The sequence below is a fragment of the Patiria miniata genome, unplaced genomic scaffold (assembly GCF_015706575.1).
Source record: "Patiria miniata isolate m_02_andy unplaced genomic scaffold, ASM1570657v1 HiC_scaffold_24, whole genome shotgun sequence".
NCBI lineage: Eukaryota > Metazoa > Echinodermata > Asteroidea > Valvatida > Asterinidae > Patiria > Patiria miniata.
In genome coordinates, this window is record NW_024037063.1 from 11,518,771 (window position 1) to 11,541,474 (window position 22,704).

At 39.1% G+C, this 22,704-nt stretch overlaps 2 protein-coding genes and 1 long non-coding RNA gene across 3 annotated transcripts; 1 reads left to right on the forward strand and 2 right to left on the reverse strand.

The window, feature by feature from the left end:
- The first annotated feature begins 1,405 nt into the window (after positions 1–1,405).
- Positions 1,406–2,539, forward strand: LOC119731934. The gene is made up of 3 exons (XM_038205235.1): positions 1,406–1,540; positions 1,831–1,927; positions 2,442–2,539. Exons 1-3 carry the CDS (start codon positions 1,406–1,408, stop codon positions 2,537–2,539), a joined length of 330 nt encoding a protein of 109 aa, XP_038061163.1.
- Positions 2,540–17,371: 14,832 nt separating this feature from the next.
- Positions 17,372–19,392, reverse strand: LOC119732607. The gene is made up of 4 exons (XR_005271575.1): positions 19,173–19,392; positions 18,528–18,578; positions 18,230–18,333; positions 17,372–17,705 (listed from the first exon to the last, which is right to left on the reverse strand). It is a non-coding gene; the product is annotated as an uncharacterized LOC119732607 (long non-coding RNA).
- Positions 19,393–20,570: 1,178 nt separating this feature from the next.
- Positions 20,571–22,491, reverse strand: LOC119731941 (circumsporozoite protein-like). Its single transcript, XM_038205244.1, has 4 exons — positions 22,485–22,491; positions 21,143–21,354; positions 20,920–21,110; positions 20,571–20,874 (listed from the first exon to the last, which is right to left on the reverse strand). The coding sequence occupies exons 1-4, from the start codon at positions 22,489–22,491 to the stop codon at positions 20,571–20,573; spliced, it is 714 nt and encodes a 237-aa protein (XP_038061172.1).
- Between the last annotated feature and the right edge of the window lie 213 nt (positions 22,492–22,704).

A 22,704-nucleotide genomic window follows, 5' to 3' on the forward strand; every position in this document is an offset into this window, starting at 1 on the left:
TTTTTATTGAAATAGTTGACAGTTGCAATGTTCTTCTTATGAAATGAAGCAAGCCAAATATTCAACAAATATTTTTGAAATTCGATCAGTTTCTGTTTTTACCCACCATTATAGTAAGTTTCAATTTGAAGTTCGGATCATTTCCCCGCTAATCAACTAAATATATTCCTCATTGTCACCGACGGAGAACATTCTCAAAACTTCAACAATGACCGACGGAGATCTGCAGTAGATCGAGGGGGAGCTAGAAGCGAGGCGAACATTCTGCCGGAGGAGAGTTCACGAGTCGGTCTCCACGGAGGATTTAAAAGTTTTGCTGCAGGAAATGTACACAAACTGGATCAAAAATGACGGCTATGAAAAGGTTTGTTGATCCTCTGACAGAACCCCCCCCCCCAAAAAAAAAAAAATAATAATAATAGTCGGTTTTGATTGACTTTATGCGTTGTAAATATCCCTATGTACGTATTTTGTTATTTTGATTGAGTAGCAATTATTATAAAAAAAAATAAACCGTGCCAAAGAAAAACATTAGTTTACTCCTGCCTACATTAAAACAATACCAATGCATTTATCTTCGCCATTATAGGATTCTGGTTGGCGCGGTGGTTACAGTCCTCGCCTTCCACCGCTTTGGCCCGGAATTGATTCCTGTTCTGGTCCAATTGTGGATTGGGTTTTCAGTCCCTACCTGATCCCGTGGGTTTCACCCAGACTATTCTTCTGTTGTTTTCCCAGAAATAAATGTATATTCTTCAGTTGTTTTCCCAGAAATAAATAAATAAATAAATAACGCATTGTTGAGGCAGTATGGGAGTAGCTACGTTTGGACATTGCAACTCAATGTGCAGACATTTTGTTGTCCAGTATTGTCGTAAGTTACTAAAAGTGCATTCCACGTGTTGTTTTCTAGTTTCCCCTCGAAAACTAACTTTGTTAATTGCAAACTGAATGAGATAGGCCCCAATGAACAGAAAATCCACCGACCTTTAATGTCCTCACAAAATTCAAATTGTTGGCTGCCAGACATTTTTTTCCCGTTTAAACTAAACATACAAATTGAAAATTCGTTTGAAGAAAACAAATGGTTTTTTTTAAAGCACGGGGTAACATGCCTTTTCAATTCACGTCACTTATGAGTACAAAGTAAAATTTTAGCAATTTCTTGACGATCATGATTTAATTTAAGTTTTCCATTTTTGCCAATTTTTCAAGAACCACTTTTTGCAAGTTATAAAGTACGCAGAGCGTACACACTGCGCCCTCACACTGTGGAAAGGGCTGTCTTTGTACCTCTGGTTGCAGACTATCATTTTTCACTGAATTTTAATAACAAAACCCGTCCGTATTGAGGGCGCTCTTTGCAAGCTCTCTGTGCGGATTGTTATACCTTGGAATATTCGGCATGCTTTTGCAGGATATGGAAATCCCTGGTTTCACCGCCCACATTGAATTAGCAGAGACTGTGCCACATTTCATCCCAGATATGACCAGTCGACTGTTGGACTGTGCATCTGGAACCGGTCTCCTTGGGCAAGAGGTTTGTTTGTTCGTCGGGATGTCTGTGTGATTGTCGTCCTTGGGGCGGGGTAGGGGTTGACGATAGATCGCTGTTGTATAGGACACTTCAAGGTATAAACGCTAAGTTTGTACTGGTCTGTGAACAAGTCATTCACAATTAAGTCAATCACTAGTCAAACAACTCAATCACAAGCAAGCCAATCACAAGCCAATCACAAGCCAATCACAAGTCAAAAGTACATCACCCAACCATACGTAACTTATGTCTCATCACGGTTCTAAACATTGCCATGTTGTGTTCAATTGCAGCTTAAGAAACGCGGTTTCCTTCGCATTGATGCTCTTGACACATCTAAGGAATCTTTAGATTACAGCCGGAAGAAACAGGTATACACCAATTACTTCTGTGGGTATCTGGAACCCCAATTGCATGCCCATTGACGATGGTAAGTAAAATGTAAGTAAATCAAAGTCTGTTTGTTCCGAGCCATTCTTGATCATCGGACCGGCGTCCAAGATTTGTGTGGCACGACACGACTTTTGTTGCACGACACGACAGGACCGTATTTTCTATTCCCCCTTGATGGTATGCGAGGCCATCACGTATTTTACTCCTCAGTGACGTATCCATTCCTTCTTCCCCGGTGGGAAGGGTATGAATTCCCCCCTCTCCAACCCCCTAGTGGAAAAGGCGAGTAGGCATGTGGCCGGATACCTGTTTCGAACCCCTGACCCTCTGATGATGAATCAGAAAATCTAACCACGAGGCCACACTTAAGGTGTTAAAGTCAACAGAAAAACATTCAGCATGTACTTACGTGGATTTTCGACGTCTGCCCTATTTTGGTTTTCTCATTCTGCGTTTATTTTAATAGGCTTCTAAATGTTTATTTTTATACCCTTTCCGATTCTTGATGTAGATACATATGACGGAATCTGCATGTGTGCTGCTATGGGGAAAGCCCACGTCCGTCCCGACTGTTTCCCAGAACTGGTTCGCATCACTAAACCAGGCTAGTGTTTACAGAGAAACATCTCCGCGCACTGATCAATGAGATCGTATGGTTTACCAAGGTGTTAACAAATTCATTTCATTTATTATTTAAGTTCCGCCCGTGATATATTGACGAATCATGAACTTGACTGCGGCTCAAAACGGTCCAATGGGTATGCGTGTGAATGCGTGACGCGCGCGGCTAGAACGTAGGGTGGCATTAGCGAATAACACTACCCACGTACATATTTAGTCACGTACACATGTCATACACCATGGCGAGTGCCGTGGTGTAAGATATGCGAGCAGAATCGCTGATTAAGTAGGCAAGGCAATCTGCCCTTTGATTTTGAACAATCATCGGGCGCTTCCTATATCGGGTCTTCGGTCATTCACCCGTTGCGCGTCATGGACAATGTTTAAAAAAATCCTGTGTCACGAGCTCTGTTTCATATTACGCCACAATGCGACCGGGTATTGTTTTATTACGAAACACTGCACTCGAATTGACCAATTGAACCATTAAGTCCTGATTTGGAAATAAAATAACGTCACGATTTAGTAAAGACGACTCCGATTGGCTGGCGCGCGGCAATTATATCTGCATTTCTAAACATGTCAGACGTTATACAGGGTGAGAAAAAAAGCGGGACCCTAACGCCAGCAATTATATTTTATATTGAAAAAAATATGTAGCGCCAACAATTATAGTGACTGAAGAGACAATTTCATAAGCTACTTTTAGATGAACAAATGACTGAAATTGGTCAATCCGTTCAAAGAATATCACCAATTAAACACAATGATCCTAGTGGATGGCTACTTTTCCGCTTGGGGAAAATAGGGTCGTCTGCTTTGGGTGAGAATTTCTTGAAAAGTCAACGGTCAACCCACCAAAAAAGGAAAAGAAAATGAAAGATGAAATGTTGATCACCACTTTTCTGTGCAGCTTAAAAATCTGTGAGAGTTGTAAGTATTTTTAAAAGAATTTTAAATTATGGGCATTTAGCACTAGTGTCTACCGGAATTTTAATGCCTGGTTGCACCCTAAAGACTTGAATAATATGAATTCGGACGGTTATTCATAATATGCACCCAGCGCAACGCATTATGTATTACGTTTCCATAGAGAAGGCCAATAATACCCCGGCTGTATCGCTGGGGAAACATCCATTATTAGAGTGGGGATACAGTGTGCAGCATGCTTAATACACACTTCTCCCTTTTTTCTCTCTCTCTTTTCGAACGATTTCGTTAAAATATTACACTTAGGGGTAAAATAGGAAAGACAATGTCCAACTTTTGTTTTTTAAATAAGAATATAAAGCATGAATTCCAACGACCCAGGAATTAGCTTGCCACCGCACGAGTAATCGATTCGCTCCATCCAGGGAGCACCCATGTGCGACCATGCTGCAGCGAAACGCGTAAATAATATTCATATTCATATCCTCTTGATTCTTAGCCAATCAGAGTGCTCCGTCTAATTTTGGGAGTAAGCTCCTTGGCTTGTAGTCTGAGTATCAACCGTTATCGACGGAGCCAAATCCTGGAGAACGTCTGAAATCTCCTGACATGCTAATTATTTATGTAATCCGCGGGCCAGCCAATTGGAGTGGAGTTTACTAAATCGTCACGTCATTTCATTCCTAAATCGTCATTTCATTCCTAAATCAGGACTAAATGGTTTGCTTAGCTTAGTCAATTCGAATGCAGTGTTTTGCAATATAACAACAGCCGGGCGCGATATCGCGTAACATGAATTAGAACGCGTGAAACTTTTTCTTTTATTATATCCATTGTATATGACGCGCAACGGGTGAATGACCGAAGACCCGATATAGAAAGCGCCTACTGATTGGTCAAAATCTGAGAGGTCAATAGGCAGGGTCTTGCCTAGACCCGTGAACGTGGCGTTGTATACAACGCCACGCTGTTGTGTATTTTAGAACCAAGCGAAATCGATCCGCCATACATAATTCCGTATGGATGTTGAGTTCTCACCTAGAAATCTAAATTTGCCCGTCCGATTGTCAGGCTGTGTAATTTCGACGAAATTTGCCATCAATAAAAACCCATACGAACGGGTAGAAATAGATTTTAACCTGACAAGTGACCCTGACAAATGACCCCGGACGAGTACCCGAGTCATTTGCGTGCAACTTTATCGGAGCCCTCTTAGCTACCCGTCTGCTTCCTGTCGCTTGGACAGATTGACGGCTGTTTCATGTCGCAACCCCGAAAAAAACCCGCAGAATATTGGCTGCTCGGCTCATCGCGGTGCGGTGAGAGAGGAAAACACTTGAAACTTGCCTAAAACGATGTCTCTTTTAGCTGCGACAGTAAAAAGCCGTCGAATCATACGAACCAGGCGGTACAATAAAACGCAATGTGCATGCGTCAGTTGGGAGAAAGTGGCAGCTAGCAGGACTTCATGAACCGGGGCCAGAATTTTCCTCAAATTTCGTCAAATGCAAGTTTTGACGTACAAACAGATTTCAAGACAGCTTCATATGTTAGTACGTATTACATGGGCAAATAACGTCCAGTAAAACCATGGGAGTGAGGGCGCTGTTCATGGAGTAGCACGGATTTCAATCTCGCTCCGTAAAATCCGAAGTATCACCAAGGAAAAATCGTTTTAAATCTCTGCTAAATCGTTGCCATCCGTCAAAATCTAGTAAATCAGCTACTAGTTCATGCTCTCTGTCAACTTTGAGCGCAAATATGCCTCCTTAAAGAGAGAAAAAACAGCAAACTTTGTTTGAATCAACAATTTCTCCTGAAGCTGCATGTGCAGAACCAACCGTTGCACATACTATTGCTGTTGACGACAAGTCAACCATGCTTGCAGGTAGCCCCATAAATGTGGCCTATTTACTGGACTGCCTCCGTAAACATAGGCCACACATCCACATGTACAAAAAACGTGTCCGACTTTGCCAAATTTTGATTTTCACATTTAGGCTTACTTTTTACGTTTTTTTTGCTTTAGAAGCATTCTCACCCTCTATATAGGCTAATCAGAAAGTGCTGCCTTTTTCAGATGTCCATTTTTCGTGAAATTTCCAGATACATTTGCACACGTTTGCGTATCAAAATTTCAACATGAAATTTCACAAAAATTAAACATCTGAAAAAGGCAGCACTTTCTGATTAGCCTATATAGAGGGTAAGAATGCTTCTAAAGCAAAAACAATCTACAAAGTAAGCCTAAATGTGAAAATCAAAATTTGGCAAAGTCGACACGTTTTTTGTACATGTGGATGTGTGGCCTATGTTTACGGAGGCAGTCCAGTAAATAGGCCACATTTATGGGGCTATAGCTTGCAGGAAACTCCCTACTAGCTGCACTACGAACTGAAATTCGTGATATGTAGTCCGGGATTGAGGGTAAACTTGATCTTGTAATTTCTAACCAACAATCCCTCCTACACCGGATGGACGAAATTGAATCTCGTCACACAGAAATTGAGAAATCTGTGTCATACACGTCGGAGGCCATAGAAGATGTAAGAGCAGCAAGTACAAATCAACAATCCAAGCTGACAAAACTAACATCGGAACTTGACGTTGCCGAAAGGAAAATCACTCGACTTGAGGAGACCGCCATTAGACTTGAACGCTATTCCAGGAGCTACAACCTGCGGTTTGGGGGGATTGCTGAACTTCCCAATGAACGAGCTGACTACCCCTACTATAAGATCAAGCAAATCCTGAAAGAGAAGTGTGACATGGAGCCAGAAATAGAAAATGCGCACCGCTCTGGTCGTCCAACCCAAGGCAAGACCCGCCACATCCTAGCGAAATTTACGTATCGTCCAGAACGTCAAGTGGTTCTCCTTAAAGCCAAGGCAGCCCTGTCCGGGTGTGGCATATATTTGATCGAAGATCTTCCTGCGGCCGACCTCATCAAGAAGAAGAGCCTAAAGGAGATAATGCACAAGGCGTACGTGGCTGGGAAGAAATCGATCTTCCGAAATGGGCAGTTATACATCAACGGCCAAAGATTCACTCCAGATCTCCAGCCCGCCCCCAGGACTGATTGACGTGGATACATTCAGAAGTACTTGGTGTAGTATTTATGATATTAATTTAACCTAAAAACGGAGCGTGAATGATGCTGTGTCCTTCATGTGTACTAGTGGTCCTCACTTGTTTGTGTAATTTTGTGGTTTTTTTTTGTTTCTGTCCAGTTTAAGTTGTCTGTTGATTGTTTATATAGCAACGTTTTTGATGTTTTGTGTTTCCCTGTAAAACTGTTAAACAATGCCAATCAGATTTCCATGTAATGTTTGTAGTAACCCAGTAAGGAAAAATCAACGTGCCATATTTTGTGATTGTTGTAAATATTGGATTCACCTAAACTGTACGGAACTAACAATTGCTGATTATGCTATCTTACCTGATAAAGATGATCCATGGTTCTGTCCGCCGTGTGTCATGGATGCATTACCTTTTAATAGCCTTGAACCTAGAGAATTCTCTGAAATGATTGCAGATTTTGTCCCTGAACCCCACCACTCAATTACCAATTTAGAAACTCTTATAGATCTTACCCATGATTTCGTTGGCCAAGCCCAGTATGAATATGATGATCCCGATGTCACCTCATGTCGACTACACAAAACTGATTATTACTCTCATGAAAAGTTTGTTGATTTTTTAAACCATGATTCTCCTAACTATTTCTCCCTCTTACATTTCAACATTAGAAGTCTGAACAAAAACATTGATAATATGAAAACATGTTTGCACTCATTAAGTAGCAACTTATCCGTTATTGGACTAAGTGAAACCTGGCTGAATACCAACTGTAATCTTAATTTGAATATGCCTGGATACATTCTAGGGACCAGAAATAGGGAGGGAAAAAAGGGAGGAGGTGTAGCAATGTACTTATTATCGAGTCTTATTATCTGATTTAAATGATCTGGGTAACGACTCGTTGGAATGTATCTTTGTTGAAATCATCACCCCTCGTCAATGTAAGAATCTGATTGTTGGTGTGGTTTACAAACCTCCTAGTGCTGACCTCAATCAATTCATCACTAGCTGGCAAAATATCCTTGAGCTTATTACAAATGAAAATAAACTTTGTCTGATAGGTGGTGATTTTAACTTAAATGTAATGAATGTTGATAACAATAACCAGTCACAGGAATTTTTAGATACTATTTACTCATCAAATGATGAACCACTTATTAATAAACCTACAAGAGTTACCCAATCATCAGCTACTTTTATAGATAACATTTTCTCCAACATATTACCATTTCCAGATGCTGGTATTTTAGTTACGGATATCTCGGACCATTTCCCAATATTCACATCATTTCCTTTGTCAGTTAATCGTTCCAATCCCAGGCCAAATTGTACTCGAAAGCACACACGAGAAAACATAGCTAGTCTTAATAGTAACTTGAATTCCTGTGACTGGACAAATGTCGCCTCTGCCTCCGATGCAAACATTGCTTTTAACAATTTTATGGATACTTTAAATTTACTTATTGATAAAAATATTCCCATGACAAAAAGTAAGCCTGCATCACGAAAATCAACTCCTAAATCCCCGTGGGTTACTGTTAGTTTATGCAAATCAATCTATCACAAAAACAAGCTATACCATAGATATAGGTCGCATCCTAATGATTCTAATCGAACAAAATATATGCGCTACAAAAACATTTTAACTAACGTCCTCCGTAATTCCAAACGGAAGTACTACGCTGAGCAGTTTACACAACATAGAAATAATATCCGGAATACATGGCAAGTAATCAACAATGTAATTAATAACAAATCGCAATCCAAAATTAATAGCATAGACGTTGATGGCGAAATTATTGATAGTCCGCACCATATAGCCGATCAGTTTAATAGCTATTTTACTTCAATTGGTCAAACACTTAGTGGTAAGATTCCAACCAGTACTGAAAATTATTCTGATTATTTATCTAGTCCCCATCCGCACTCCATATTCTTTGCCCCAGTAACTGAACAAGAAGTCATCGATATTGTACATAAATTGCCAAAGAAAAAAGTGCAGGCTATGACCTAATAACAAGTTCACTTATAAAGGAAATTATTTTGTCAATATCCCAACCTTTAACTCTTGTTATGAATTTGTCAATTTCGACAGGAATATTTCCTGAAAAAATGGAAGTTGCCAGAGTTACTCCAATTTTCAAGAAAGGTGATGCAAAATCATTTAACAACTATAGACCGATATCAGTACTAACCACCTTTTCAAAAATCCTTGATCGAGTTATTTACAATCGTACCACTAAATATTTAAATGAGTATAATATTATATCTGACAGTCAATTCGGATTCCGAGAAAATTATTCAACAACACATGCCATCATTAAGCTAGTAGACAAAATCACAACCAACTTTGATTCATCTAAAAGTACGCTTGGAATTTTCTTAGACCTCTCTAAGGCCTTTGACACCATTAATCATGACATTCTTTTAACAAAGCTCGACTATTATGGGATTAGAGGCATTCCTTTGGAGTGGTTTAAGATTTACCTTTCTAATCGTCTTCTAACCATTCTAATTTGTGTCCTTAGAGAGTCACCAGTCCTCTCTTAAACAAATATCCCATGGAGTTCCTCAGGGATCAATACTTGGACCTTTACTGTTCTCTATTTATATTAATGATTTTAACAAATCATCAGATCTGTTTTCCTTCATTATGTTTGCTGATGACAGTAATTTATTTCTTAGTCATAACAACATTGATGTACTTGCTGATTTAGTTAACCAAGAATTACTTAAAACTTCTGAATGGTTTAAAGCAAACAAATTATCCCTTAATATCAAGAAAACAAACCAGTGCATGCTATTTTCCGCTAAAACATGGTCCCATTTACCTGATATATATATCGATAACATAAAATTGCCCTATTCTGATTGTGTAAAATGTTTGGGATTATATATTGATCCTACTCTCTCTTAAAAAATTCAAGTTAACAAAATTGTTCTATTATCTCTAGAAATATAGGTGTCATTAGTAAGCTCAAAGCCTTTTTCCCACAGGAAGTACTGTTTATGCTGTATAATACATTGATTTTGCCTGATTTGAGCTATGGTATCCTAGCATGGGGGAATTGTGCAGCTAGTTATGTGAATAGAATTCTTAACCTACAAAAACGGGCATTGAGAGTTATAAATTCTGTCGACAGACTTGAACATTCAAATCCTCTTTTCTGTAAACATAAAACACTCAAGGTCAATGACATTTATTCACTTCAGCTTGAAGCCTTCATGCATCGTTTGAATAATAATTTACTTCCAAATCCCATTGCACAAATGTTCTGCAGAAACGAAACTATACATCACCATTTTACCCGACAACGTAGAGAATTTCACTTTTCATTTGCAAGAACAACTGTTTATAAAAAGATAATTAGGCATGAAGGCCCTAAGTACTGGAAGTCCCTACATAAATCACTCCAGGGCACTCGTAGCCTTCCATTATTTGAATCCAAACTTAAATCGAATTTACTATCAAATTATAATAGCTCACATTAATCTTCTTACTGGGTTACCACTCTGTATTTCTTTCTTTTTTTCTGATCAGCAATATTATGTTTTTCCGTGTGTTATGTTCAATTTAAAATTATACGTTCAATTGTTTTTCATTTGTTTTTCATTTAATGTTTGTAATAATCCATGTTAAAGGGGATCTCTACTCGACAAGCTCCGCTTTTTGGGGATCCCTTTCCACCATCTCTAATTAGAAAATAATGCGTCCAAAGTGTATAAATATATTTTGTAAAACAAGCTCGAACTATATAATACCCAAAACTACATGTACATGTATGTATTTATGCCTTGTCACATAATGAAATGAGATGTGGTAAAAATAATAAAGAATGAATGAATGAATGAATGAAAACCAGCGTCTAGACCCCTTATTGAACTGTCGTTTCGCTACACGCACAAACAAAATCATTCAGTACTGTTATTGTATACAGTAAAAATATCTAAAATGATTGCAGCATGATAACAGGTCTATTGTGAGAATCAAGGCCTCACGTACACGATTTGTGTGAAGAGTGATTGTACAACAAGTTGATTATCAAGCACGTTCCCATTACAGACTCGATTATCCGCCAGGCAGGACTGTCGTTCACCGTGCATATAGTTACAACGTGTGTTGTGCGTAAAACGGAGTAGGCAGCCTAGTGACCCTGCAGATATCACACTCTCTCTACTAACCTAAGCTTGCTAAGGTAAGACCGTCTTCAACTACACTGTATATTACTTGTCTGACATTGTCGTTAAAAATTAGTGTCAACCCAAGCAATTCAAAACATAGCCCTCTAACTCCACTTTAACGCATGTTGAGTGTGTTTGATTACTTCCCTAGCTTACTCGCGCCTGGCTCGAATGGTTACTTTAGGGTACAGTTTTTCCAGTTGTTGCATCTGACGCCACTTTTTCTTCATATGTCATCTATAATGAAGGTCATTCATCGCAGAATGATGAAAATACATGAATCTGGGACTGAGAAATATTTCCAATTTTGTTAAGACAATTTGTTCTTTACTCTCCATAGACTTTGTACATAGTTGCGGAAGTGGCATTAGGTTTCAACATTTTTTCCAGGCTGCATCCGAATCAATTAACTGTCTAAAGCACGTCCATGCCCAGTGAAAATACGCAGGGACGCGCTGACAATAATTCGTAGCCGTAGTTCCGTGCATAACGCTACTTACATAGGGTTTGTAGCCCTATGCTCCGTGGAAGCCCGGGCCGTTTCGGACACGGCCGCTCCCGAGGCGTCCGCCCAAGTAACCGGCTTGGCGAGTCGGTTACTTGGGCCAGGCTCGAGTAAGCGCGAGAAGTCACTTGAGAGGTAAATTGAACGTTGTCGCGCTTGCACGAGTCAGGCTCTGTACCGTCTAGGCGTTTTGGTTTGTAGTAAGAGGCCCAGCGCTGGCCCGATTCAGGCTCTGTACCGTCTTGACGTTTTGGTTTGTCCTAAGAGGCCCAGCGCTGGCCCGATTTAGGCTCTGTACCGTCTTGCCGATTTGGTTTGTCCTAAGAGGCCCAGCGCTGGCCCGATTCAGGCTCTCTACCGTCTTGACGTTTTGGTTTGTCCTAAGAGGCCCAGCGCTGGCCCGATTCAGGCTCTCTACCGTCTTGACGTTTTGGTTTGTCCTAAGAGGCCCAGCGCTGGCCCGATTTAGGCTCTGTACCGTTTTGCCGTTTTGGTTTGTCCTAAGAGGCCCAGCGCTGGCCCGATTCAGGCTCTCTACCGTCTTGACGTTTTGGTTTGTCCTAAGAGGCCCAGCGCTGGCCCGATTTAGGCTCTGTACCGTTTTGCCGTTTTGGTTTGTCCTAAGAGGCCCAGCGCTGGCCCTATTTAGGCTCTGTACCGTCTTGCCGTTTTGGTTTGTCCTAAGAGGCCCAGCGCTGGCCCGATTCAGGCTCTCTACCGTCTTGACGTTTTGGTTTGTCCTAAGAGGCCCAGCGCTGGCCCTATTTAGGCTCTGTACCGTCTTGCCGATTTGGTTTGTCCTAAGAGGCCCAGCGCTGGCCCGATTCAGGCTCTCTACCGTCTTGACGTTTTGGTTTGTCCTAAGAGGCCCAGCGCTGGCCCGATTTAGGCTCTGTACCGTTTTGCCGTTTTGGTTTGTCCTAAGAGGCCCAGCGCTGGCCCTATTTAGGCTCTGTACCGTTTTGCCGTTTTGGTTTGTCCTAAGAGGCCCAGCGCTGGCCCGATTCAGGCTCTGTACCGTTTTGCCGTTTTGGTTTGTCCTAAGAGGCCCAGCGCTGGCCTGATTCAGGCTCTGTACAGGCTTGCCATTATGGTTCGCCGTAAGAGAATCGGCACTGGCCCGATTCAGGCTCTGCATTGTTTTACCGTTATGGTTGCCAAAATAACGCCAACACCGGAATTCTGGCTCGTTACCCTCACCATGGAACCGCATTGCCGCAATCAAGCCAGCACTGGCCCGCTTCCGGTTTTGGACCATTTAAACTGTACGGTACTGCCAGACCAAGCCCCATAACATAGTCCATGAGCCAGGGCCTGAAATTTCACATATTGGTACCATCTCAAGGGACTAATCGCCACTATGATTTTTTCTTTCCTACATGTGTATAGATGTCAGAAAAGTATGATAGACTTTTGTGGGTGGTAGTTTAATGTGGAATTTGGGGTATGTTCTATGACGTCACTAATAAAGGCTCAAATCCGATATTTTTTACAGCAAGCAATAACAAACAACTTTATTTTACTCCATAAAACACTTGCTTGATGTCCTCTACGGCATCCCAGCATTAAATGCTTTCAAAAGGTTACAATTGTTTCACCTGCATTTGGCTAAACTCTGTATTGAGGCCACCTGCCTAATGTGGCCAACATGTCATTGCATGTCAAAGCTTATAAAGGGGAATGCACAACATACTTTGTTCCTGTAATTTTCAGAAAAGGCTGTATTTGGGGGGTAAGTATAACAGTCAAGTACAGTATTTCATAGAAATTTGGTAGTTTTAGTTTTTGATGTTTGCAAATCTTGTATATATATTCCCTTTAAACGGCTCACTTTGCTTTTAAAACTGCACTCGAAGACTACTGACCCATGCGTGTTATTTTGATGGAGCGCATTGCAGGCCGCCGGGGCAGATATAAGCGGAGGCAGTTATTTTTTTTTTTTGGGGGGGGGGGCTGGTGAAGAAGGTTCATTTGAAATTAGCTTTTGAGTTGTCAATGGCTACATTCAACAGGTTGATGGTTGAGGTGAAAATGTATTAATTATAGTAAATAAGTCGAATGTGTAATCTTAAAAGAACATGTCCATTTTGGCGGGCAGAATTCTGAAGGCCATGGTTTTTTCATTGTACTATAATTGCCAGTTTTAATTTTCAACTATTAGATCATATGACAGAGATACCTAGAAATGGCTTACATCTCTGATATAAAAATAAGTGCACATGTATTTCCATAAAATTGCTGCACACAAAATGTGAGTTTTTATGGGAAAAAAATAAGTAATGTTTGGTCTTCCTGACAATTAAATATGATTTTGTTGCAACTGCTGGTATTTTCATACATTCATAAATGTAATAAATATAGTATATTTTGCAACCAGATGAAACTTTAGTTCTTTCTACATACTGCAATAGGCTTATCTGATTTAATGAACTACCAAAGCCTCCCAAATGAGCTTAATAATTACGAACATTTATTAACTTGAAAATTGTGCCTGTATATAACTTATGAAACTCCCTGACAATCATTCAAATTTACTCGAATTCAAAGTCAGAGTCTGTATTTGAGTTGTCATCAAGACAGGGGCACATCTGGTATAAGAAATATCAAGAGGAGGTATTTTTTTAAATCTTCAGGCAGTGCATAATTGATATTTCTCTCAAGGTATCCAAAATCATGACATGTCTATGATATTTTTATTCCATGTTGGAAGCTTTGACCCGAAAGCAATAACCTCAGCCATGACAATGGTGCATGGCAAAGTTGATTGTGCTTGCCAGGATTTTTTTCATTCGATCTTTCAATATGGCAAATGTTCATACCTTTCCCCTGAAGGTTTTTTTTCTTTTCAATTAGAAGTGTTATTGACGTTGCTAGCATTCTGTACTCCAGATTAACAAAGAGCAGGTTCTCCGTGACACATCCCCAACCCAAAATGAGTGGAAAGGGCTTTTATTGAAACTAGTCATGCTTAACGCCAATTCCAGTGTAGTTTCGTTTTAGTAAAAAAGCTATTCACGTTTTACCTCTGCAAGTTTGTTCTCATAAAATCTCAGGAGACCGATAAATCCTTTCCATAAAAAAAGATATAAATTATTACCCTCTGCTGCAACTTTTTCCTCATAAAATCTCAGTAGACCGATAAATCCTTGCATAGCCCCCCCCCCCACTTGCTGTCTACCGAGCATAAACATAAAGATGCATTTTGGTCTTTTAGTCTTTTATATTTGCCATTATCTGTAACAAACAAATAACACTGCAATAATATCGAGAGCTACATCGTTTGGTGAGATAGAACTAAAGCGGCCCCTGGCCCTGTGGCCCCATGCCGTCATAAAACAAAGCATACACGAAGGAATTTACTAAATGTAAGAAAGCAGCCTTGGAACATTAGTCCATGAGCCAGGGCCTAAAATTTCACAAATTGGTACCATCTCAAGGAACTACTCGCCACTATGATTTTTTCTTTCCTACATGTGTATAGATGTCAGAAAAGTATGATAGACTTTTGTAGGTGGTAGCTTAATGTGGATTTTGGGGTATGTTCTATGACGTCACTGAAGGAGGCTCAAATCCGATATTTTTACATCAAGCAATAACAAAAAAAAGTTTATTTTACTCCATAAAACACTTGCTTGATGTCCTCTACGGCATCCCAGCATTAAATGCTTTCAAAAGGTTACAATTATTTCACCTGCATTTGGCTAAACTCTGTATTCAGGCCACCTGCCTAATGTGGCCAACATGTCATTGCATATGTCATAAGCTTATAAAGAGGAATGCACAACATACTTTGTTCCTGTAATTTTCAGAAACGGCTGTATTTGGGGGGTAAGTATTTTATAGCAAACTTACACGCACTTGTAGTTTTGTGTTCATAGATGCTGGAAAACCCAAGAATCTATCATTTTCTTTTAGTCTGGTTCCCTGACCCCTCTTTAAATGAAACACAGCAATTTATAGAAGCCAGGGGATTGTATGGTCAGAAAAACAGTCTAGCTGGCTTGTACCCGTTCAAAGGTATGCAATCGATTACAAACAAAATGTCGACTAACTAAATATGGTAAATTGGGGGCAGTATTTGGAAACAGTTTTTTTCTGACCAGCATTGGAAATTGATACAAAAATACCACTTTTCTTGAAAATGACAGAAATCAGGTGCCATAAGTCTTACAGGGTATGCTTTTGACCGTGCTTCACTAACAGTCAAGTACAGTATTTCATAGAAATTTGGTAGTTTTATTTTTTGATGTTTGCAAATCTTGTATATATATTCCCTTTAAACGGCTCACTTTGCTTTTAAAACTGCACTCGAAGACTACTGACCCATGCGTGTTATTTTGAAGATGCGCATTGCAGGCCGCCAGGGCAGATATAAGCGGAGGCAGTTGTTTTTCTTTTTCTCTTTTTTTTGGGGGGGGGGGGGTTTGAGTTGTCAATGGCTACTTTCTACAGGTTGATGGTTGAGGTGAAAATGTATTAATTATTGTAAATAAGTCGATTGTGTAATCTTAAAAGAACATGTCCATTGTGGCGGGCAGAATTCTGAAGGCCATGGTTTTTTCCTCGTACTAAAATTGGCAGGTTTTATTTTCAACTATTAGATCATATGACAGAGATACCTACAAATGGCTCACATCTCTGATATTAAAATAAGTGCCCATGTAGGGGAAAGTGGGGCTACTGGACCACTTAAGCAATTTTTCAATTCTAACAATATAAAAGAAATCCAGGAAAGGGATAAAACTAGTTTTATTACATGACCAAACAACTTGCTTGTTTATTGCAAACAACTGAAATCGATCACATTAATTAATCTTATGAATATTAATTAATCAAAAAAAAATCCAAAAGTGGACCACTAGCCCCACTCTTTGGGCAAGTGGTCCGCATCATAAAACTTTAATATTTGTCATCAAAAGTGTAAAGAATGACTAATGCTACCAGTAAATTGATAATAAAACATTCAAATAAGCAACTGAAAATATCTTAGAAGCACAAATGAGTTCAATTAATTGTTTAAACACCATTTAAAGAGTTTCTAACTTTTTTCAGAAAAAAAAATCACGCAATTTTTATTCTTGGAATGCTGAGTTCAATACAGAGATGTTTGTCACGGGCATTTTATGTTCCTTAATCATACTTTGAAGTATTTTTTCAAGCGTATTGATGTATTTATCTCTACGAGCCTAATTTTATACATGCCCTTGCTTTTCGAGAGAATTTGTAAGCAACTTGAGTAATTGCAAACATATTTTTGGAAAGAGTTTCATACACGGTCAACACTTGACACTCTGTGCACTAACCATACACTGTAAACCATGTGTTTAGGTTTAGAACACCTAAATAAACACTAATCTGTGACAGTTTTTAAATTTGGAAACATATTTGGTGTTTAAAATCAGCACACTGACGGTGTTTAATCTTTAAACGGAACAGTGTTTAAAATATATACATCAAAGGCGTTTAACATTTAAATACTACTGACGTTTAAAAAGTAAACACACAGTCAAAAAGAAAACACGTCAATCTGTTGTAATTTTAAACATGTGACACGTTTATTGCCTGTGACAGATTTTAAACATGGGACGCCATTTATTATTATTTTCAAGTGTTTATATTCACAGTGTGTGTTTAGTTTTCGAACAGTATTCAAAATTGCAAGTAAAACTTCAGTCACAATATTAACAACATTGAAATAAACGCATTTAGGGCACTTCACAAAGCTGTCTTTATTTTCACCTTTAGGATTGTGGTGAAAGGCCTATTGAGTTTTATCGAATCATGAAAATGGACACAATAAAATACAAATGTATTTTATGGTCACCCCTAGAGAATATTTTACATCACGACAGCAAAAATAATGTGACATTTATGTGAATATACTACCATGCCTATCAGTATGTTTTCAACAATCCCTTTTTTAAGCCCGTAACATTAAGGCCAATTACATTTTTTTACAGGTATCAAAACAAAGAAACAAAAACATAAACAAACACAAAAGGGTGAATTTGAAGTAAATGAATATATCTGTAAATAGGTCTAAAACAATTATTTTCCAATTCAATGAGATTTAGAAGTAAAACTGCAAATGAATTATACTTGTTTTTTAAAACCTGTGAAGGTTTGCGTTATAGTTTGAAGTGGTAAAATAAGTATTGATCTTTAGCTGAGATTTCAACAATATATCCAATTAATTTATACACAAATACCTTGTAGTGAATTGCATGAATTCGCTGGAATCTGCCAGGAAAATTTTTCTCTGATTATGGTTTTTTGAAAAGAACTCAAAGCATGTGAAAATACTTTGGATAATCCAAATCAAAGGCATAGTACCCCAAGGCTGGAGAAGAAGCGCATCATTGTACGTGTTGTAGTTCGAGACTTTCTTGATGGTGTCTCCACGTGTAATGTAAACTGTAGTTTTGATGCAGATACTCTGTCTGGTTCAGCAGCATTCTGTGACATAAACAAGATTTCTGAGTGAGCCATACAAAAACCGATCAACTTTGAAAGTGAAACCATGCTCACAGTCAAAAGAAATAATGGAGACCCTAAAATGACATGTCATTAATAAAGTTTACTCCAGGAAGAATATGAAAAGTGGTTACAAAATTGGGTTCAAAAGTAAATTGCACAATTGTCGGCCTTTTTGGGACTCACGTCAATATTAACCTTTGTTATCAGAGATAATGTGCACAAAGACTGTAAAGTTACAGCTTGAGATTGATCATGGATCAAATATTAAAAATAAAATCTGAAGAAAATAGGCAAGCTATTCACAGTTTCGTACCAATAACTTTGCAGTCATGTAGGTATTTACGGAGACTTTGTATTTAAAATTGTATTTTAAAATTGTATTCACCTAGAATGCTTTACTTTTTCATTTCATGATGTTTTACCGCCAGAGTAAATTTCCAGTGGAAGTTGAAAGGTTCTTATGCAAGATAGAATCTCAGCCAACTATCATCATTCAAAATTACCTCATGAATAGCACTCTCCTCGTCTTCGTACCCTCGCCACGTTCAAACTCGGTGTTCTGCTGAACGTACATGTATGCAATTACATCGAGCGTCTACAGAGGACCCTATATTCAAAACATAACACGTTCTGTAAAACGAAATGGTTTTGAATCCCTGTGATATACTGCATTGTACTAAAAATTGGGGGATCATCTTTTATGTACAAGCACTGCGGGTTTTTCAAAAGTTTTATACACAGCTGATCTTTACGATCACACACTGCACTGCCAAATGACGATCAATGCCAAAGGACACTTACCGTGTTTTTAAGGTCAATAGCTTCTTTCATCTGCAAGGGAATAGACACACCCTGAAAATATACAGAAAGAAAATATTAAAACAATATACGCCCATAAATCATGTGAAATGGAAATTATGTTAAACAATTTGTACCTGACCTTACAAATACTAGAATTATCTTTTCAAAATCATTCATGCTGGTCCCTTTCAGCTTACATAACTTAGGCAGTGGTGATAACACTAGCATGCTTTTATTGAATAGTTAAATCACGATTTCAAAAAAAATCCACTTCACTGAATTTTCAAAGATTACAAAAATTTTGACACTGCGTGTTTGCAATTGTAATTCGCCCCATAGGCTTATAGCCTCATATTAAGTAAACACTCAACATAGACCACCCTATAATGTGGGTCAAATACAGAACTTCCTTCATAATATTGTGAGCTGCACAGCAGTTATACTGTATAACAACAGCGTCATCCAAGAAAAATAATATGAGGAAATCAAAATCAGGGTTGTTTTTTCCCCTTCATATTCATGTTTTATCACACGATCCTTTGGCCACTAATTGCTCCCACTAATTCGTCTCCTCTCATATTTCAAAATCTATAATATTGTATATCGGGATTAATTAAATCAAACAACACAAAAGACAAAACTTACCACCTGTGTGGAAGCTTCCAGAACTGGTTCAAACTACAACCGTCGTACTGCATGCACAGAATACGTTGCATCTGAGTACTCTTGCTGACTTGGCAATATGCATACCAAACTTGACCTCTAGCCTAGGTCATGACCAACTGTTAGTACCTTCTGTGAGACTACATCATACATGTATATTGTTTCATTACCCGATGCAAATTTTGTTACAACGAATGACGATACTAATTCTCGCCATTACATTATTCTATTAGTGTGCCCAGATTATTGTCAGAAAAATGGCGGTTGTCTTTCGGTGCCGCGTAATCATTTAACTGGCCTGATTATGCCAGCACGCAATCAGATTTAATCCTATTGGTTAAGACCTAACATCACGTGGTCATATTTAAACATCGTGACGTGTACCGTGTTTATTAGGTGTTGAACACAAACAACTAAATTGAGTTATTATTAGTGTCCTAATTAGTTAATAAGCCTTTTTTAAACAAAGTGTTATTCTTTTGGAATAAACAAAATGCTAACTAGTGAAATTGAACAGTTAAAACGTTTTCTAAAACCGATCTCACAATAAACACCCTATAGCACTGTTGACATTAACGCTAACTGTTTTGTTTAAAAACACATGATGTGTTTAATTTTGTCACATAGTGTTTTAATCTAAAACACTGCGTTTATTTTTTAAACGTGTCACATTTTCTCGCGTTTTACAGTGTATGAGACTGCTCTGAAAAATTCAGTGTTTCCTATTAGAGTAAATGCTTCGACTTTCTCACTGCTTAATTTAACTTTTTAGGGCATGTCTTTGCTTTTCATGGCTTGTAGGTTACTATCTAAAACTAAGTGTTGTCCGTATATGGAACTCTTCCCATTTTTTTCTGCTTACAAGCTAACGATCATTTTAAACACTTGTAAATGGAACACAAACGCCGACAATTTCTATTTTAAATGTGCAATTGGGAGGGCTAAATCATGTACAATGTACTGTATAAGACTAATATACTTTAAACATCATCCAAATGTTGCAGTATACACAGTGCATGTACTCTACTTTAATTAATCGGATCCTCCAAACTATATAGGCCACTACAGTCAGTGCACACGAACAAGTTCATATCGCCTCGCCATCTGGTACAGTCCTCATGGAACCACTCGCTGCACCCTCTACATGAAACCCGAGGCTCATCGGCCATCCAAGGCGCATTACACTTGGCACAGAACGTATCATCATCCACTAGTTCCATTATCTCATTGTCACTGTCCGAGTCACCAGCTGAGATTGTAGGTGGGCAGCTAATATCTGGGCGTGGTTTGTTGGCGATTGCTTTGGATTTTTCCCCCTCCTGTCTTTGTTGTTTCTTTTGCTCTCGCGCATTTTTCTTTTCTTCTGTCATCTTCTTCTTTTCAGCTGCTTTTGTTTCCCGTTCTCTTTTTGGCTGAGGGCTCGTCAATGCCCGTCAAGTACTCGCTGGTGTTGGATTTGGCTGAGATCTCGTCGATGCCCGTGAAGTACTCGCTGGTGTTGGGTTTGGCTGACGGCTTGTCGATGCCCGTGAAGTACTCGCTGGTGTTGGGTTTGGCTGACGGCTCGTCGATGCCCGTGAAGTACTCGCTGGTGTTGGGTTTGGCTGACGGCTCGTCGATGCCCGTGAAGTACTCGCTGGTATTGGGTTTGGCTGACGGCTCGTCGATGCCCGTGAAGTACTCGCTGGTGTTTGGTTAGGCTGACGTCTCGTCGATGCCCGTGAAGTACTCGCTGGTGTTGGGTTTGGCTGACGGCTCGTCGATGCCCGTGAAGTACTCGCTGGTGTTGGGTTTGGCTGGCGGCTCGTCGATGCCCGTGAAGTACTCGCTGGTGTTGGGTTTGGCTGACGGCTCGTCGATGCCTGTGAAGTACTCGCTGGTGTTAGGTTTGGCTGACGGCTCGTCGATGCCTGTGATGTACTAGGGATATCTTGTGGTGGTGGTCTCGGTACTGTATCTGTTTCTTTCTCCATTCCTGCCTCTGTTCCTGCCTCTGCTTCTGCCTCTGCTTCTGCCTCTGCTTCTACCTCTGCTTCTACGTCTGCTTCTTCATCTGCCAACTCCCATGCCTTTGAAGGTGCAAATGCCTCTTTCGGGACAGCTGCAGGGTTAAATGGGTAGATCTCTGTTGCCCGAAAACCAATAACTGCATTGGCAATGGTGGCTGATTTACACGGCCGTTTCACTCACATAGACATAACGTAAATAAAGTTGAGCGATTTTGTCCGTACCAGTCAGTGCGCAGGGTTCGGAAAAGTGCTTGCGTTTATTTGCAGCGTATGCATAACTCGCTTGGTAAAATGAATATTCATGATATCGGGGGACCACATTTGAAAATTCATTTTTTTGATAACTAGTCTTTAAAAGAAAGTTTTTACTCACAAATATAGTAAAGAATACTCAAGCCTAATTGTGAAATGAGATTTCTAAAATTTTCATAAAGTATTTTAAGAATTTAAGAAATATGAGGATGAAAGTTTTACTGAAATTGTCGAGAAATTTCGGTTTGCGAAAACCGTCTTTGTTCTATATAAAACAAAACCGTGCAGCATCATTTTACAGTTTGATGAGAAGCTTTGTTATTAAATGCACAAATTATCATAACCATGAATCATGTAAGTACTCAAAACAGTCAGGAGCACGCGAAATTTACGGCCATTCTGAACGTTCAGGATACGAAAAAAATTACACTCTGGAAGCACGTGTAAGCGCCGCACAGCATGAGTGTACATTCCTCATTGGGCAAGACCCGCAACCAACACGCGTTTTGACCAATCACGTAACAGCACACGAGGCTTCCGTATGTCGGGTACCCTCGTTCTATGCGTGCTTATGGATATCTTATAATCTCGAACTAAATGTGCCCGACTATAGAATATAAACTGGCGATGTGTCCTCTCCCAAAGTTTCAACGACTAGCTGCGCAAGAAAATAATATACTTTCAATGCTATTCCTATTTCTAGACCGTTATGATTTAAGATTAATGTAATAATTCCATTATTTTTTGGCAATAATGTCTCCCATTTTCTAGATGCTTTTTGTTTGTTGACAGTTTCAATGTGCATGAACATGACAAATATAAACACAAAAACCAATGTGTATGACTATATGAACATGAAAATATAAACACAAATAATCAAAGGCATGTCTCTTTTCATGACTGAAATTCTGGAAAACGATTTAATCATAAAATCAGAAGTGCAAAGTTACATACTTTTGAGCTGGATTTAATCATTACATCAGTGAGTTAACATATTACTAAAACCCTGGAAACTTGAACCACTTACACTTACAAAACATTGCTTACAAAAGAAAGTTTCTAAAAACAGAGAATGACTTAGGCCCTAATTATAAATATAAAGCAACTTTAAAAAAATGAACTTAAAAATACATGCAAGCCAAACTTTCTTCAAAGTGCGAGGTTAATAATGCTCGCTCTAGGATGTACATGTATACACTTTCTTGCTATATTTCATGAGCTTATAATATAAATTCCCTACCCAAGCTTGCCCA